The 19,013-nt window shown below is 35.5% G+C and overlaps 2 protein-coding genes across 2 annotated transcripts in view; both read left to right on the top strand.

Moving 5' to 3' along the window:
- The first annotated feature begins 262 nt into the window (after positions 1-262).
- Positions 263-19,013, top strand: part of ZGRF1 (zinc finger GRF-type containing 1) — a 37,315-nt gene continuing 18,564 nt past the window's right edge. Inside the window, exons 1-12 of the mRNA XM_032223521.1 lie at positions 263-373; positions 2,407-2,484; positions 2,604-2,684; positions 2,801-2,857; positions 4,059-4,232; positions 7,744-9,139; positions 12,756-12,832; positions 14,221-14,406; positions 14,787-14,880; positions 14,964-15,061; positions 17,788-17,920; positions 18,437-18,612. Of these exons, the coding sequence (XP_032079412.1) occupies positions 2,464-2,484; positions 2,604-2,684; positions 2,801-2,857; positions 4,059-4,232; positions 7,744-9,139; positions 12,756-12,832; positions 14,221-14,406; positions 14,787-14,880; positions 14,964-15,061; positions 17,788-17,920; positions 18,437-18,612 (2,493 nt within the window). The 5' untranslated portion in view covers positions 263-373; positions 2,407-2,463. The remainder of the gene's footprint in view (positions 374-2,406; positions 2,485-2,603; positions 2,685-2,800; positions 2,858-4,058; positions 4,233-7,743; positions 9,140-12,755; positions 12,833-14,220; positions 14,407-14,786; positions 14,881-14,963; positions 15,062-17,787; positions 17,921-18,436; positions 18,613-19,013) is intronic.
- LOC116512861 (protein ZGRF1-like) lies at positions 15,795-17,809 on the top strand. Its single transcript, XM_032223522.1, has one exon. It carries the CDS (start codon positions 16,495-16,497, stop codon positions 17,170-17,172), a length of 678 nt encoding a protein of 225 aa, XP_032079413.1. The 5' UTR covers positions 15,795-16,494; the 3' UTR covers positions 17,173-17,809.

Here is a 19,013-nt window from a genome sequence, read left to right as displayed (position 1 = left end):
ACTAAGCAAAGCTGACTCAATTAAGAGGGGAGCTAGGGACGGTCTGGGATTTCATGCTTTCACTGGATTGAGAAATTTTGAAGAAAAATGAGAAAAGAGCTGTAGTAAGAACGCGCTTGACTTTACGCTAACTTCATCAAATCTCCTACCCTAGTCCATATGATTAAAACTGTTGTCCCCGCCTCCTCCTGTCTAAACTCACACTAGCACCGCTCTACCCTTACCAACTTTATGGTTTTAAAAAACCTTCCACTGCTGTTCTTAAAGGTCCATAAGGGAGTCCGAGATCATGACAGTGCAGCATTTTTGTCTCTATGGTATTTGTCGCGTCGCAGAAACGTCATCGCGCTTGTGGAGCGGGAACTTTCGTAAGGTAAAGTTCTGCTGACAGATGGGGGGAGGGGGGCTTGTGAGCGACCTCGGTCGACAAGATTAACAGGGTTATAGGCGCCCCTTTTGCCAAGGACTTGGCTGAGGACCATGGTACATTGATCCGTCAGTAGGTGTGATATGTAATTCGTTTTATACACTCTTAAAATGGTGTAACATCAGATTTGAGTGCCGTTTCTTTCTCTTATCATCTAATGAAAGAGACAGAGGGTTCATTCAATTCTCGTATCTTCTTACCTCTGCAGAGCTCAAAGCTATAGTAACTTGGGATGACAGTCTAGGGTGAGCAATAAATGCTCCCCGGAGCCCCAACTCAACTGCATTGCTGAATTTCAGTCCAGTAATTACTGAAAATCAACCGCAGTTTTTTGTTATTGTGTGACAGGAAGCCCTTAAACACTATAGCAATAGGTCATAAATAGGTTTGAGATGATTTTGTTTGGAAAAGCCTTTCATCACCTGAAAAAAATTAAAATTCTGTGATCTATGCAGCATGTAATACCATAACTATGCCAATGTTGCATTTGAATCACGTTCCCACTCAACCTAAAGAAATTCAGTGTACGAAGGGTTGTTGCCAGAAACTTGCCTCTTTCTTGGAGATTTAATCTATGTAAACCCAATTCTTCCACAAAAGCATTTTGCAGAAAAGGAGACTTATTTATTTATTATTTATACCTTGCCTTTATTATTTCCCCAAACAACTCCAGATAATGAACATATTCAACATACTTTTCCTATTTTCCCCATAACAGCAACCCTGTGAGGTGAGTTGGGCTGAGAGAGAGAGGGATTGGCCCAAGGTCACCCTGTTGGCTTTCATGGCTGAGGCGTGACTTGAATTTTCCTTTCTAGCCTAGTGTCTTAACCACTAGCTCAAACTGGCTCTCATGACATAAAAAAGGATGACATAAAAGTCATCCATAAATCCATGGGGAAAAAAGCATGGTAGAAACGTAAGTCAGAATTGTAATTTAATGTCATAATTTGTTAATAAGCAAGGTCAGGATGAAAATGAGATTAACAAAATAGGACGACAATGTCAGGCATGTTTAGAGTTCAGGGTAAATTAAAAAATAGGTTGCAACTAGAATTATAGATATGTTTATATTAGATTTAGCAAGTCTGATCTGTAGTAATTATATGCTATCAAGTTTGTGGTGACCTTTAATGATCACATAGGCAGGCCTTCTCCAGGATGACTTTTTTGTAACCTAGACTTTCAAGTCTCCCATTGCTGCTGTATCAAGCCATCTTTTCCAGCATCATGGACTTTTCAAGGGAATGTGTCTGAAATATAAGTTGAGCCTGGTCATGAGAACTCTGGACTGATCTGTGATTTTTTTAAAATACTCAATTAGCTTGATCATTAATTTCATTACATAATTACAAAGCTTTTCTGAGAACGATTTGTGAGACATCTTGTGGTCATTACATGGAATTGAACATATTGAGGGAATGTATTAGATTTGTTAAAAACAACATAATTTAAAAAAATCTTTTTAAAAAACCTCAGAATCAATTGCAGTTTAAGAGACATCATGCAGCTAAGGTTACATTCTTATAGAAATTTAAATTTATTTATTTATTTAGCATAGGACAGAAATTTAAATGTCTTCATTTAAAACAAGATTTATTTCTGAAGAAATGATTATGGTAATGTACTGCTTGGTTGTAATTTTAAGAATATTTGCTCTAGAACACAGGTGTCAAACTTGTGATGTCACGTTGCCATCACGTGATGTTTCGCAATGCTTTTTCCCTTCGAAGAGCTGGGGTGTGGCATGCATGTGATACATCCAGCCTGCAGGCCGCCAGTTTGACACTCCTGCCCTAGAATACTTTTCACTGCAACTGGAATTTCTAGATGCACAGATGTAAATCACCTTTCGAACCAGAGAATTTATATTCCTCATACATTGTTTGAAACAATATAAGATGAAATTTATAAACTATAATAAATATTTAGCTTAGAATTACAGAAATGTTATTTTAACAGGATGTTTCCCTTTGCAGGTGATGTATAATGATTGGAAGTGAAAGCAGGTGGTTTGATCTTAGCATGTCAAAATAATGGCTTATCAGGAATTTTTTGTAAGTCTATAATCTTATTTATTTCGATAACATTTTGTACATTAAATATATCATGAAATAAAAATATAAACAAGATAGTGAAATAGTAATCAATAATATATTTTCACATATCAATATAGGTTTTATACACACATCAGAAGACTAAAAAATCTAAAGTGTGGCAAGATGGAATTTTGAAGGCTGTATTTGGAGGAAATAAGGTAAATATGTAGGTTCAGTTTGGTGGTACAGTGTCAGCAGTTTTATATCTGTTAATTCATTTATATCTGTACTTAAGGAAATATCCACCATCTTTTATTTTTCTTGTTTAATACAGGCAAACCTATATGATGATAAAGGACAACTCTTGGATAGTATTTTCATAAAATTACAGGTATGTGCTTTGTTTTTATTTGTTTAATACATATTGTTCTGAACTTATGACCACAATGGAGCCCAGAATTTTGGTCATATTGTGATAGTAACGTACCACATAATCAGATTTGATTTTATGATCCTTTTTTATGATGGTTGTGAGTCATGACGGTTGTAAAATAAATCATATGGCGGGTAAAGTAAATCACATAGTTGTCAAGCAAATTCATTCTTTTGAGTGGGTGGGTTTTTTTTCCCTGGAAACCAGCAAAAATATTGTGAATTGACTTTGCAACTTATAATAAGCCAGCTGTCAAGATCATGTGACCATTGCTGGCCTGACACCAATCTGTTTCACCCAGTTTCATCCAAACTGTCTTTCTGTGAAGGTTTCATATTAGCACCGTGAGGTATTTTAGTATTTTAATTTTCTTAAGGTCATTGCACACTTTGGTCAAGTCTACACCTTCGTTTTTAACTTTTCTCAGTCAAATGGGTGGAACTTTAAAGTGCATGATTAATGTTGCCTGTCACATCCTTGATTCTGTGTGTCCTGTCACCTCATCCATGACATTTTTGACTACCATCCTGGCTGATGTCATAGCTACTATTATTGCAAAGCCTTTGATTCATTTCTCTTTTGACCCACAAATTCCTATCTTTTATGTACTTCCCAGTAAGAAAATTTGAATAAATTATCACTTGAGGGGTTTATCTTCGAGTAACTGATCTAAGCTTAGAGGAGACAAGTATTAAGCCTTGCTTAATACTCTTAATACCCTCTTGGCAATTTTGGACTCATGATTCTCATATTTCTGCAGACGCAATGCAGATGACATTCACTCAATAGGACATGGAAAAAAGTAACCTTATTTTTCCTAAAAGAAAGCTGAAACATTGAGTAGTAATTGAGCTCAATACCAAAGTCAAACCCAGCCAAGATGGTAGAAGTCAAGAGAACAAAGCAAGGACAAGATAGCAATATTAAACACACTTCACATTCACATTTTGCAGTGTTCTACTGAACAGCAAAAGTATCTTTCAAACAAGTATATTTTCAGGAGTTATCACTAAAATTCAGGGAAAACGATATTCAGCTAATTTTATGTGGAATCAAGTTTATCTAGGTATGCTTAAGAGTGCAATAGAGAAGTGGTATTGATATACTACGGAGTTATATAAATGTGAAATTTAAAATATTTTTTTATCCATCTCTATAGATAAAACCTGGTGATGACTTTGAATCCGAACGATATTTAATCACTGTAGAAAGTGAAAATGTTTCTAAAACTGATTATAATAATTCAAAGAACACAGAACAGCTAAAGTTAACAAGTAACTCCTTGAAACCCCTTGCTACTTCATCTCTATGCCATCCAAAGCGAAAATATTCTGTATGTTGTCTTTTCTCTTTCTTTGATACTTTTTAACATTTGATAAGATCGTACAGTGATCTGGGTTTGAAAGAAACAAGGTGATTTGGAGCATTCAGAAATACTCAGCTAGTACTTCTCATGAGATCACATAACAAGTGTTCCTCAACAACAATTTGAAGTTATGACAATGCTGTAAAAAGTGATGTATGACCTATCTTCACACTTATGATTGTCGCAGCACTCTTGTGTCATATGATTAAAATCTGGGCTTTTGGCAACCACATATATTTACAATGGTTGCAGTGTCCTGGAGTTATGTGATGAGCATTTGGGACCTTCACAGGGACCTGCTGATAAGCCAAGTCAATGGGATGAGTTAGATTTCCTGAACAACTGTGTGATTCACTTAATGAACATGGAAATAAAATTGGGTGTACGTATTGACCAGATTGCTTAGCGGTGGAAGTTCTAGTCCCAATTGTGGACATAAAGTGAGGAGTGCCTATATCTTTTCCTCTGTTTGCGCATTGCCACTCAAAAGATTAGTTTGCTATATGCAGGTGCCAATAGGTACCAAGTAAGTACCCAAGCTCACTTCAAATCACCACTTTCCCTTTTGGAACTCAATCACTTAAGTAAATTCTAATTCAGTAGCAAATTTTGTGTTTGTCATTATTGGTAATTCTTGGCAATTGGGCTGGAATTTCCATTGCTAAGTGATACAATTGTAGAGTGTAACTGCATCACTTAGCAACAGTAATCCCTGCATTCCCAGTTGCCATTCTTAATGAATCCCATAGTCATTAGGCACTTTCCCCAATCAAGTCAGTGGAGAAGCTAGCAGGAAGTGCAAGTCTCAGGTGGCTTGCAAGCAGACTGGCAAACAGGTGTAAGTGGTTGTGGGAGAGATGAGCTTTGGGAAGGGTGGGATGCAGTAGTGGTAGTGGGGGTCTGAAGAGGTGCACAGGTAGCCAGTGTGGCATAAGGGCAAAGGAGCCAGTCGGGGTCTCTGGGTGGTTAATACTTACCCAGCAACTTGTTACCTTCCCTGCTGGCTTCCCTATTGACTTTCTGAGGAAGCTGGCAGGGAAAATTGCCAGTGGGGATCATATGATTGCAGGATGCTTAGGCAACCAAAACTCTGAACATGTTGTAAGCACTGTTTGTTTGGTGTCACAGTGCCATCATAACTTTGAATCATTGCTGAATGATCATAGGTTCAAGATTACCTATAATCAGCCATGTGTGCACCCACATACTACAGATAGTCTCAACTTACAACCAGTCATTTAGTGACTATTTAAAATTACAGCAGATCCTGAAAAAGGGACTCATAACCCAGTCTCAAAGTTCTAAGTCGTTGAGGGGTAGATTGCAGTCATGTGACCATTTTGGATGCTGGCTAACCTGCCTGTATTTATAGCTATTTGTGATGTCTTGTGGTCACATGGTCACAAGTATAACATTTTTGCCAGAAACCAGCATTTATTTCTTATTTAAAGCAACCAAAAAAAAAGCCCCATATCAAATATGATCACCAAAAGGTCATAAAGTGGAGCTGCTTTACAAACCTTACAAGTTATGTCTGTAAATGCAGGGCTCAAGTACGGTTTTAATTTGAGGACTACCTGAACTGCCAGTGATTTTTGTACCTTACCGTATGCAGTAACATATATATTAGATGGGAAATAATTCCAATCATCCACTGCATTTCATACTGGCAATAACTATGATTATGATTATGAGTATTAATAGCAGCAGGTATAGATCAGTAGAAAAACATGAATAAAAGCAAATTGTAGTATGGTCTATAAGCTGTATAGATAGTATGTGAATATTAATCAGTTGTCTGAACTACATTGCCGACAATTAAATATGAAAAATTTATATATATATCATCAGAGTGTAAAAGCCATTGGAAGGATACCTGCCTTTATACAATGTTAATCAATTTGGCCATTGCGCGCGTGATAGTCCCATCCACCCGCCTCCCACCTCTGCTTAGCCCTGTTGTTTTTACATCGATGCTTCTATTCCTTCCTCCCTTATCGAACACAGCTTGGGCTGTTCCTCCCCAGGGAATAACGTTGAACTACTTGATGTTGATTTAACAGCATTCTCTCCGGCTTCCCCCCACACCTCCTCCCTCTTCTTCTGTCTCACAGGGACAGGGGGAGGAACAGTCCAAGCTGTGTTCGATAAGGGAGGAAGGAATAGAAGCATCAATTAACATGCCTGATGTAAAAACAACAGGACTAATTTATCTAACCCCTCTCCCTCCCACTCCTCAGGCAAATTCAGCATTAAAAATGAAATACATTATTTAAGCCATCTATAGTTGGAAGCAATAGCACCCCACAACCTTACCCTGATGGTAGGAGGTGGGTGAATGAGCCTCTCACGCATGCAATGACCAAATTGATTAACATTGTATAAAGGCAGGTATCCCTTTGATGGCTTTTACACTCTGACAATGTTAGCAGTTGCTAACAAAAGCTCAGTGAGCAATATATTTTAAACGTTCTGGAGATCATTATGTCAGTTTCTTTTATAACTATACCTGGAACTCGCATTTTTAGGACAATTCGCTACCCCCCCCACACACACACGTGTTTCCCCGAAAATAAAACAGGGTCCCCAAAAATAAAACATAGTCTTATTTTCTTTTAACCTCCAAAATAAGCATTTGGCCTTATTTTTCGGGACGTCTTATTATTTTTGAGATGCAGGAGGTGACGAGAGCGTGGTTACCTCATGGCTGCTGCTGTTGTGTTGCAATATTTTCGGGGAGGGCTTATTTTCGGGGAGGGCTTATTTTACTGAATGGGCTCAAAAGCCTGATTGGGCTTATTATCCAAGGAGGTCTTATTTTCAGGAAAACATGGTATTATATTTATTGATTGATGCAATATTATTCCTGCTATTGTATTAGTAATATTTCCAGTCACTTTAATTTGGCTTCACAGCTGAAACAGATGCTTCCAACTTCTATGAATTGCACTTTATAGAAATATGTATGAGTGAATTGCATTTGGTTTTTAAAAGAAAATAAACCCCCATTTAAGTTGTGCTATTCAGTTATAAATACTCAAAAGAATTGAATTTCTTTTGTAAAATTCATTGGCATGACCAAAGTACTCCCTATTAAAACACTGAGACAGTTTTCCTTCGTAAAATTCACTGCTGCCACTATGAAGGTTTTTCTAGATGGTCTTTGAATACTTAGAGAAAATCTTTCCAGTAGCTATGTTGGACCTTTTGAGGACACTGTTGCCTCAGTGTTTGTGAAAAGTTCCTTTTTTGGAAAATGTCTGTGGAGATTCTCCATCATCCAGCTCACAATTTTCCCAAAAGTGCTTTTTCTAGAGGCAACTGCATGTTCTTGTTTTTCTTTGAAGATGTTTCACTTTTTAAAAAATGCTTTTCTAAATGTTTTGTACAGCTTTATTTTAGAAATAAGCTTAAGTGATATTTTCTTTATTAAGTCTTCATTTATTAAACTTGCTATCCATTCAAAATGTCCTTCCAGGGTTTCCAAATACCACGTCAGGTGGAAAAGAAAAAGTTAGCGGAGGAACCTGCATTGCCATCTACATCCAACGGTCCTCTTTCATCCTTCCCACACCAATTTTATGCGTCTTCTCCTTTATTTTCTGTTCCTTGCCAAAATAGGGAAGATACTATCTTACTCTCAAATATTAATGGGGATGCTTCTACAAAGAATATTAAAGATGCATGTTTTAATTTTCTGGATTCAACCTCTTTAGATGATGAACATGAAATAGTACAGAATAAAAAATGTAGTAGCAATAGTTTAGCTGTTGAATATTTGAAGCCAAATTTTCAGTTAGAAAATCCACTGGTCAATTCAAGATATCATGCATTTTCAGAGAACATTCGAAGCAGAGCTGAAATTATAGCACTTTTGAGTCATGACCAACATGTTTCCAAGAGTCTAGAAAATGAGACTACTGCCTCACTGAAAAATCTACCGTTCACAATGAGGCAATCAGAATCCAACCCAGAAGTTTTATTGCAAAGAAAAAGCCGATGGGATGCTTATATGCCATCATGTTTATCTGATGTACATAACACAGAAAACAACGATGAGAATACTAGTGATTTGCAATCAATTGAAAAGAGCTTAAATGAGAGTGAATGTGTAAACAGAAGCCAATCCAATGACCATAAAGAGATTCCACAAATGCCACCTTCTTGGAAACTTGATATTTCTCCTGTTAGTAAAGGTTCTACTGGAAGTCAGCTGTATAACTTTTTCCCAAGTGAATCCTTCATGAATAAAAGCAATAAAACTGAATTATGTTCACTTGATGATGCTAATTTGAACTGTGGAAATGCACTGAAAACATTTGAAGACTCATCAGAATCAAACAGACATGGCATAATTGGTAATTTGGAAAGGAGTAGCCCAGGTGTTGACTTTGCAAATCCAGGAAAACAATTTACAGAGGTTAACTTTAATCTTTTAAATATGCTGGATTTTAGTGGCACAGATGATAATAACCCTAATGAAAACAGCATTATTTCTCAAGGTTCTGTATGCCTAAGGCAAGAAATTAAAAATCAAGTTGAGGTCAGTGCTGAAAAAAACTGTGATATAATAGGATGTAGTAGTGAAAGGAAAGACAATGTACAATTAGAGTTTGTACAAGATCATGATTTCAACAGGATCTCAGGATCCCAGCCATTATCTCTTTGTGATGAAATTTCTGCAAAGCCTGTCAACATTAAAGAAAAGGGTACAGCGATTTGGGAGAAAAAATGGCAAAATTCAGAAGTTTTGATTAATGAGAAGATAGACACAAGCACATTATATGTGCAGAATACGGATGTCCACCAGCAATTTCCATGTGCAAGCAGAAACTTGATAATGGAAAATGATGTGGACTGTGAAATGCAAGATAGTGAGTATTACACTTTCATTAACTTAGAATAGAAAAAGTAATATCCCCTTTATTTCTGCTGCTTCATATATTTGCAAATAAAAATAATGTTTATAAAATAAATGTATTGAAACGGGTATTTATAGTAATAAAATAATTTTTTTCATTAAAACAAAATTTCTGATGTTTTTCCCCCACTGCATTTCAAACAAACACTAAAAATAATTTTAAGTTAGTTATTAAAAAATAGTATACATGAGTAAACTTTGTAATTAGAAAATGCACAATGTATTTTCAATTTAAAAAAATAAATCCAATGAAGAAAAATATTTCAGTTTATATTATCCTTCAACAGTTGATTTTTGTCCTCCCTCAGTTGGTGAATTGTTTCAGATTTATTAGTCTGTTTTTGAACATATTATGACCTTAGGAAACCAGCGCATCCAGAGTGAGATTAATAGAAAAAGGTTGTTGCTTTTAATTCTGTAATACAATATAATTTGAAGTATTTTTTCACTAATTTACCTAGCCCTTTCCTTACCTGAATTTTTAAAAAATGATGCAAAATATCTACTGTAAAAGTACTGTGTAGAGGGCTATAGTTGCTTTAGAAAATTAGATACGATTTGTGTAACATTTTTGTAATTTTGCACTGTTGATTACATGTTTAAAATTAAAATCAGTTAATAATTTTACTTTTACTAATTTTAAAGCAGTAATGATACCTTGTGGGAAAAGAAAATTATTTCTTGTTTTATAATATTTTTCAGAAAATTACTCTTAAAGTGGCATACACCTGCTTAAGAAATCAAAATATCTGTAATGCAGGAATAAATTAAAAGTGCAAACTGTTGCCTAGAGTTGAAATTTTTTATAGGTGCTGTTTTTGGACAAACTTCTGTGTTTCTTACTACTCCACCATTTTATTTGTGACATGGGCATAATAATAGTAGTTTTTACATAATTAATTTACTAATTCAATTAATTTGAAATTTACTAAATTTCAAAATAGAAATGTTGCCTTACTTATCAAAACATTTCCTGTAAGGAACAAATGAAACATTCTCAGATTAAGTTCAGTTTTTAGTTTCTGTTGTATTTTATTAAATTACTATGCCGCCCATCTACCCAGACAGGTGATATGAACCAGTTTTCTCTGTGATGATCACTAAGAAAGATATATAACTCTGATTCTTGATATGAATTCAGTATATATGAAAAATGGTCACAATTTGTCATAAGTTCTAAATCTAAATTTATGGGAGAGTAAATTTATACTCTCAAAGACTCGTCTCATATCAAAAATACCAATAGGTGTTGACAATAACCTTTACTTTGCTATGTGGCAGAATGGAACTGACCTAAATTTAGATGCTTATCACTGGACTGGTGGAAGTGAACTTCCTGGCTTCTGCTTCTCTATAGCAGACTTTCTAATCACTACTCATGGAAAATGAATATTTTTAAAGGAGAGGAATTGCCCTATATCATAATCTCAATTAGAGGATGCCCACAACATGAGAGTCTGAGGTGGGAAAACGAAAGGGAATCCTTAGTTTTTTCACAACTACAAAGCCAAATTTATATCCAACCTACAGGTGAAAATCGAAAAATTAGAATAATGCAACTTAAAAGGTGAAGATAGACTCATTACATGCAAAGCAAGATAGTTCAAGCCGTAATTTGTCATAATTGTGATGATTATGGCTTACAGCTCATAAAAACCCCAAATCCACAATCTCAGAAAATTAGAATATTGTGAAAAGGTGCAATATTCTAGGCTCAAAGTGTCCCACTCTAATCAGCTAATTAAGCCATAACACCTGCAAAGGGTTCCTGGGCCTTTAAATGGTCTCTCAGTCTGGTTCAGTAGGAATCACAATCATGGGAAAGACTGCTGACCTGACAGTTGTGCAGAAATCCATCATTGACACCCTCTGTATTTTTAATATTTTTATGTTTTGCTTTTGTTGTGAGCCACCCAGAGTCCCTAGGGAGTGGGCGGCATACAAGTCTTATTAAAGTTGCAAAGTTGCAAAGTTCCATAAGGAGGGAAAGCCTCAAAAGATAATTGCAAAAGAAGTTGGATGTTCCCAAAGTGCTGTATCAAAGCACATAAATAGGTTATGTGAAAGGGAAAAGTGTGGAAGAAAAAGGTGCACAAGCAGCAGGGATGACCGCAGCTTGGAGAGGATTGTCAGGAAAGGGCCATTCAAAAGTGTTAGGGACTTTCACAAGGAGTGGACTGAGGCTAGAGTCAGTGCATCAAGAGCCACCACACAGAGACAGATCCTCGACATGGGCTTCAAATGTTGTATTCCTCTTGTCAAGCCGCTCCTGAACAATAAACAACGTCAGAAGCGACTTATGTGGGCTAAAGAAAAACAGACCTGGTCTGTTGCTCAGTGGTCCAAAATCCTCTTTTCTGATGAGAGCAACTTTTGCATCTCATTTGGAAACCAAGGGCCCAAAGTATGGAGGAAGAATCGAGAGGCACACACTGCAAGATGCTTAAAGTCCAGTGTGAAGTTTCCATAGTCTGTGTTGATTTGGGGAGCCATGTCATCTGCTGGTGTTGGTCCACTGTGCTTCATTAAGTCCAGGGTCAACGCAGCCATCTACCAGGAGATTCTGGAGCATTTCATGCTTCCTTCCGCAGATGAGCTTTATGGGGATGCTGACTTCATTTTCCAGCAGGACCTGGCACCTGCCCACACTGCCAAAAGCACAAAAACCTGGTTCAATGACCACAGGATTACTATGCTTGATTGGCCAGCAAACTCGCCTGACCTGAACCCCATAGAGAATCTATGGGGAATTGCCAAGAGAAAGATGAGAGACATGAGACTGAACAATGCAGAAGAGCTGAAGGCTGCTATAGAAGCATCCTGGTCTTCCATAACACCTCAGCAGTGCCACAGGCTGATAGCTTCCATGCCACGCCACATTGAGGCAGTAATTGCTGCAAAAGGGGCCCAAACCAAGTACTGAGTGCATATGCATGCTTATACTTTTCAGAAGTCCGATATTGTTCTTTGTACAATCCTTGTTTTATTGATTGCATGTAATATTTTAATTTTCTGAGATTGTGGATTTGGGGTTTTCATGAGCTGTAAGCCATAATCATCACAATTATGACAAATCACAGCTTGAACTATCTTGCTTTGCATGTAATGAGTCTTATCTCATATATTAGTTTCACCTTTTAAGTTGCATTACTGAAATAAATGAACTTTTGCACGATATTCTAATTTTTTGAGTTTCACCTGTAGTGCTTTTAAAAAATATACTCAAAAAGAGTTGCTCTTGGCATAATATGATTGGTAACACCATTTGTAAGTAATTCTTATACTATTTGTTTTTTCTTACATAAGCAGTTAATAACTGATGTTAGATTTGTCAAATATTTCATTGTTGAAAATATGTTTTTTCTGTTTCTAATAATTTTTAGCTCTAACAATTATTCAATAACTTTGAATTTAGAAATTTAATTTGTTGTTATTCTGACCAATTCTACCAAAATGAGTACGTCTGATATATTCATATATGCAAAATCATTAATCCACCATAGACATACACATATTGATTTAGCCTGATGACTGAAGTTCATTGTTTCTTCCCCACTCCCCTTTGATAGTTAAACAAAGTTTTGCAGAAGCATTTTGTCCTGAAGATGTGCAGATACCTTGCCTACATTCTGACTCACCAAATCTGGTAATATTCTTTTGATGTTGTATCATAATAACATTTCAAATCCAGTTTAAATATTTGGCTGACTGTGCAACCACCACTAACAATGTATTTGTATTTTTGTATTTGTATTTATTAGGATTTATAGGCCGCCCTTTTCCCTGAGGGGACTCAGGGCGGCTTAAAGCCACAATGGCTTTAATCTGTGTTACATCATGCGTTTTAGGGGGACTTTTCTATTTGCATTTTTCCTACTAACTAGTTATGCTCCTGCTTGCAGGCCTCTAGAGTCCTAAAACTCACTTCATTGTCTGGGGATTCTCCAGAGCAAGGTTTTGTTGATGAAAAAAAATCTTCCGTCTCCTATATGAGAAGAAGTATTGACTTGAGAGATACATGATAGATAGATGATAGATAGATAGATAGATAGATAGATAGATAGATAGATAGATAGATAGATAGATAGATGATAGATAGATAGATACTGTATATAGATAGATATCAATAGAGAGATATATTCCATTAGTATTACTTATTAAATGTGATACTGCCAGATACTCTGATGAATCACAAAATAAAAGCATTTAAAAAATAACAAGGAGCAAAAAGATAGCAAAACTGAGCAACATTACTCAGAAGGAACTTCAAACACCCTAGCCAAAAGTCTGGACCCTCTGAAATATCAATAGGATAGGAGCCATGGGGGAAGAGGGGGGAAGGGTTGGAATTTCATCTATCTATTGGGAATACCTGAGAAACCGCCTCCTGCCAATTACCTCCCAAAGACCGATCAGATCGCATAGACTAGGCCTTCTCCGGATCCCATCCCCGAGGGAGAGCCTTCTCTGTTGCAGCTCCAGCCCTCTGGAACGAGCTCCCCATGGAGATCCAGACCCTTACTACTCTCCCGGCCTTCCGCAAAGCCACTAAGTCCTGGCTGCTCCGGCAGGTTGGGGGGCTGTTGAAGTACCCAGCCCCACGGTAACTATGAATGTTGTGTATTTTAAATTGTTGTTTTGTCTATTTATCCCCTTCTCCTTTTTATTGTAAGCTGCCCGGAGTCCTTCGGGAGTGGGCGGCATACAAGACCAATGAACTATTAACTACTACTATAAACTAACTAATTTCACTGGAGAGAGAAGGTTCATTTCCAGGGACTGATAGATGAAACTGGGTAAGGCCACTGTTGCCCAGGATTCACAAGTGAATCTAAGGGTTAACATAAACATCAACGGACAATTTTTGCAATTGAACAAATTAATAATTCAGTGTCTCGTTCTATAAAAGGTATAAGGATTAGTAAAGATACGTAAAATATACCCACATTCTGAAGTTTAATTGTGCTTATAGCTTCTTTTTTTGGTCAATGAATAGCATTCCTTTACAATATTTGTTCCATTAAATGCATGAAGGTAGTTGAATTTCACGGATACCAGGTGAAAGGCTCAGCAGCTAGTGAGATGATGACAAGAGAACGCTGTTCGTATCACAGAAAGGATCCACAAAGTGACATCACCAAATCTGAAAGTGCTTCAAAAGATGCATCCTTTTTTTTAGTGCAAGAACTGAACTGTCCTGAGGTACCTGAGTTTGTTAAGGTAAGATTTTTTTAATGTACACGTTTTTAAATCTATGAACATACTCTGAAAAAGTCATGTTATAAGAGCTTAAAATACTGCTGTATATAAAAGGAATAATCATTATGACTATCAACAAATTCATAAGATAGGATATTGCTTATAAGGATCAGATAGTTTAATCCCTCTCGGGGTGGGGGGGGGAGATCTTTATAAATATTTTATGCTACTCAAATTTTTAAGAGGTATTACTGAGACTCCTGTTTAGTGCCCTTGTTTTCTCTTATTAATTTTTTGCCAAGCTAATATACAGCAATTAATGCCTAGAACTAATCCAAAAACCAATGTTACCCTGGAATGCATTAAATGTGTTTATTGGGGTGGGGGGTATTTATCCTTAGCCTCTAGGTTCAGAAGATGATCTCAGTAACAGCGAAACCAAAACATTTAGAAATGAATTCAATGTTTTTGAAGAAAAAAGCAGTAACAAATTTTGTAAGTGGCTATCAATATGAACAATTAATGACCAAAATGTAGCATTACTCTTCAACATTGTGTATGTTTCTTCCTCTTAATAGTAACAAAGACTACATCTTTTAAACCTCCAAATCAGATTGTGACAAATTCTTCCTCAAATCTGGACTTCACAGAGTCTGTTTCGGGGGAATTTAATAAGGTAATAACTGGGTGGGCTCATTTTGTTTTATCATTACTTTAATGAACAAAAACATTTACTACCACATAGCTGCTTTAATTCTAGATACTGCCAAGACATTATCCCATTAGGATCATATACTCATGAATGTTAAAATGTTTTTCCTCTCATTTTTTTGAATAACATAATATACTTCAAAAGTATCTTTTTCTTCCTTTTTTTTCTTTCTCTAGAAAAGGAATATATTTATGTATCTACACACACACACACACACACACACACACACAGATACATTGACATAGATACATACACATAGATACATAGAGAGAGGGGGGAGTAGTAATCAAGAACACTGTTATGTACATCTGTTACTAATTTTGAATTAGAATTTATTTAGTTACTAAGTGAATATTAAAGTTGAGTTCCTTGTTTTCTGTAAAATTTGGGAATAAATGCTTATAGATGTAGATATTTGTATCTATTTGTAACTATATATTTCTGCTTTTTACATTCCTTCTGTTCAGCTGTTATCAAAACAATGGGTTTCTTCACAGACTCCTGACTGTCACTTTTTCCCAACTCTAAATAGTAAAGAAACAATAGAAGAGCAGGAATTGCTGATATCCAAAACTCATCCAGACTTGTATATGGATAATAAAAAAATCTTTTTCAGTAAGAAAGATTTGATTGTTGATGTTATAAATAACAGCTGTGCCAGATTTTGGAATGCTTGTTAGTGTTTGAGCATTCTTAATCTAGTTTGATCACTAACAAAATGTAAGTAATTCATATTTTTTAAAATGTTGCTGAAATTTCCTCCATTTCTGCCTATTTGATGGGGGTCTCCTAATCTCTGTGAGTGCAACTTTTCATTTATGAGGGTTTTTTTAAATCCATGAACAAAATAAATTTATTCAGTCTCTACCTATCACATCCCTGTTATTTTCTATTTATGAAATAGCTATAAAAATCAATATTAAGAAATGGAGACATATTGCGAAATGTTTTGATGTCTTCCCAATTTATAATCTAATTGATCTTGTTTAGAGGTAGAGCTAGATTAATAAAAATAACTAGCAACTAAATTTGATTTTCAAATAACAGAAAGACACACTCCTATTATTTATTATGAAAATTTATCCTGTACTTTAAAGTTTTAACTGTATTATTTTGAAGAATATAGCAGTTCTGAATTTTCACGTATATACAATATAACCAAAATTATAAGATCATTTTCTTTAACAAAATCATTAGCGTAGTTTTATTGTAACCTTCCAGTAAGAAGTACATTGTGCTATATTAGTAATGACTGCTGTTGAAGTTTTTGCTACTGAAATTATTTAGTGAAAGGCAGTTCATTTCCCCCCCCCAAAAAAAATAATATTAATGCTTTCCTATATTATCAATAGAATTTTGTTTAAAAGTGTCTGCATACTGTACCCTGTTTTATAGGAATGGGAGACTCCGTGTATCCAGAAAATGATATCTCTATCCTCTTACCTACTCTTGGAACACAAACCCCAGTTGTTCCTGGACTTGTATATAATCCAGTTTCTGATTTCCAACTTTATTCCAGTGCAAAAATCTGTAAACAGATTCATCATCATTGTGGTTTCTCGGTAGTCAATACATATGACAAATCAGAAATGTTAGACCCTGAGGGCAGGATGTGTAAAACCTTTGTGAGTGAAAAGTACATAGGAGTAAGAGACAAGATAGCCATACCGAGTGCATTGCCTAATGTATCTGAACAAAAGGAACAAAGCAAATGGGAGAAATACCACAACACAACTGGTTGTGATTTGAGATCTCAAAATAGCAACGAAGTGGCCATGGCTTCTGATATCAAAGCTGAGAGTTTTTTAGGAATGTCATTAGAATACAGAAGAGAGAATCAGGGTAATGTCATCCATAAAAGCTCTCTGGACTCTGAGCGTCTGGAGACAATAAAAAGCATGCTTTGTAAACAGCGGCAAAACTTTATCAGTCAAGATTCTGTTTCAGAAAGAAAGAAACTTTCCCTGCACTTAAATCAACACTTTTGCACTGCAGAAGTTCTAAGTGAGTTAGGTCACCTGAATTTCCCAAATATTACCAGTGATAGCAAGGTATGTCATTGTTCCCAATGTTAAGAAATGCTGCTAAATATTGTCCATCATGTGTACATGCAGATTAATTTTGTTGTGTTTGCCTAATGTTTTCTCTTACAATTTTTAACAAGGTTTTTAATAAGGTTTTCAGGAATACTGTGTTAATAGGTTTCAAAATATTTAAGTTTGATAATCTCATAATCATAGTTTATCAAATTAAGATATGTACAGTTTTTACTCATTCATGAAACCATGACTCTCCTTTTGCTGCAAACTGTGCTAACACAAGGAATCTAATCAACCATAAACTCTTAATTAGACTAAACTTGGGCACTATAGTTGCAAACCTCAGAACAAGCCTGCATCTTCAGTCACTGTTTTAAGTTCTTGAGGTGATTTTTATAGAACTCTATAAAGTCAAATTCTAAAATTATACATTACAGTATACATTCTGGAGACAGAATATTTCCATATTATCTAAGATTAAAATTTAGCACTCAAATAGATGTATTTTAAAAGACTCAGGTAAGATATGTGGTCATAAAAACTGGAAGAATAGCCTTAACAAATGTTATATTCAGTGCTCTTAAATATAGGCAATTACTGCATATGAGATCAGAAAAATGAAAATAGGAATTTACTTATTTTGTTTTATAGGACACTTCTGAACTGTATTTCCCTAGGGCAGATATGGTAAAGAATACTAATGTACCTAAACGACAACAACACATCCCAGTTGAATTTCAGTCTCCAGCACATTATAAGAATGTTTTTATTACTGCATTGATAGGTATGCTCCAACTTTTCATTTTAATACTGGTACTCAAAATTAATAAATGGTTCTAAAAATGCATTGCAATCAAGATTTTTGATTATACTTCTCAAAAAGTCAAATTTTATAGAACCAGTAGCCATTTGCCTTTCTGCCTTATGCAAAGTTATTATAGTTTGAAAAAGAAAAATTGCATACAAATTCTCTCCCTGTCTCTTACTTCCAAAGTCAATTAGTACCTTTCATTTCCTTTCGTTGACATCATAGGAGTCATGTATGGGTAGCCCATGTTTAGCACTAAAATGCTTGACAGATTATTTCTTTTTTTTCTATGAATGACATTGAGATTAAGAAATTCTTAGTTTCAAAGTTTTTTATTTAGTTGTTTCCCTTCCCTGGAGTCATTATTAAACTGGAAAAGTAGACTAGGTGACTCAAGCAATTCAATATTACTTGATATGAAATGACATATTTTAACATGCATGTTTTCCCACTAATTGCAAAACATCTCATATTTCCTATTTTTATGAAAAGAACATTTAAACATAGTATTATTTGAACTATCAAAAAACCTACATAAAGCTCTTGGGAAAGTGGACATATCTTTCTATTCATCGATGAAAGAAGGGCAACAAGAGAATACTGCGCCTCTCTGCAGCCACAAAATAGCAGCAAAGCTTGTTATGGTTAGAAAAGAAGGCCGAAATAAGGTATGTTGTTAGAGGCTGGTTAAAACACATTATTGGAATTTTTTAAAACCATGGTTTTACTAGAATAGATATGAATGCCGCATGCACATGAATTGCATAGATGTACATATTTTTGTGAAATTGAAAATTTGGCTTGTGTTTGGGGAGTAAAATAATTTATTATACATTTTGTCAGAATATTTACAGTAGCTGGAAAATATGGAAATTAATAACTATGAAAAAATATTTTGAGTATTTTAAGTGGTAAGCCACTGAAAAAGTTCAGGTCTGTGTACACTAGGGAAAGGGGAATGGTTTTCCTTTCAACAGGACCCATTTATGATAATGAATGGCCAGGGATAGGATTCCTATGTATGAGCTTTGTTTTTTTAAGGATAATAATGACTGTTGGGAGGTTTTGT

Source organism: Thamnophis elegans, chromosome 9, assembly GCF_009769535.1.
Source record: "Thamnophis elegans isolate rThaEle1 chromosome 9, rThaEle1.pri, whole genome shotgun sequence".
In the NCBI taxonomy this organism is placed as follows: domain Eukaryota; kingdom Metazoa; phylum Chordata; class Lepidosauria; order Squamata; family Colubridae; genus Thamnophis; species Thamnophis elegans.
This window is presented reverse-complemented; position numbering and strand designations above follow the sequence as displayed.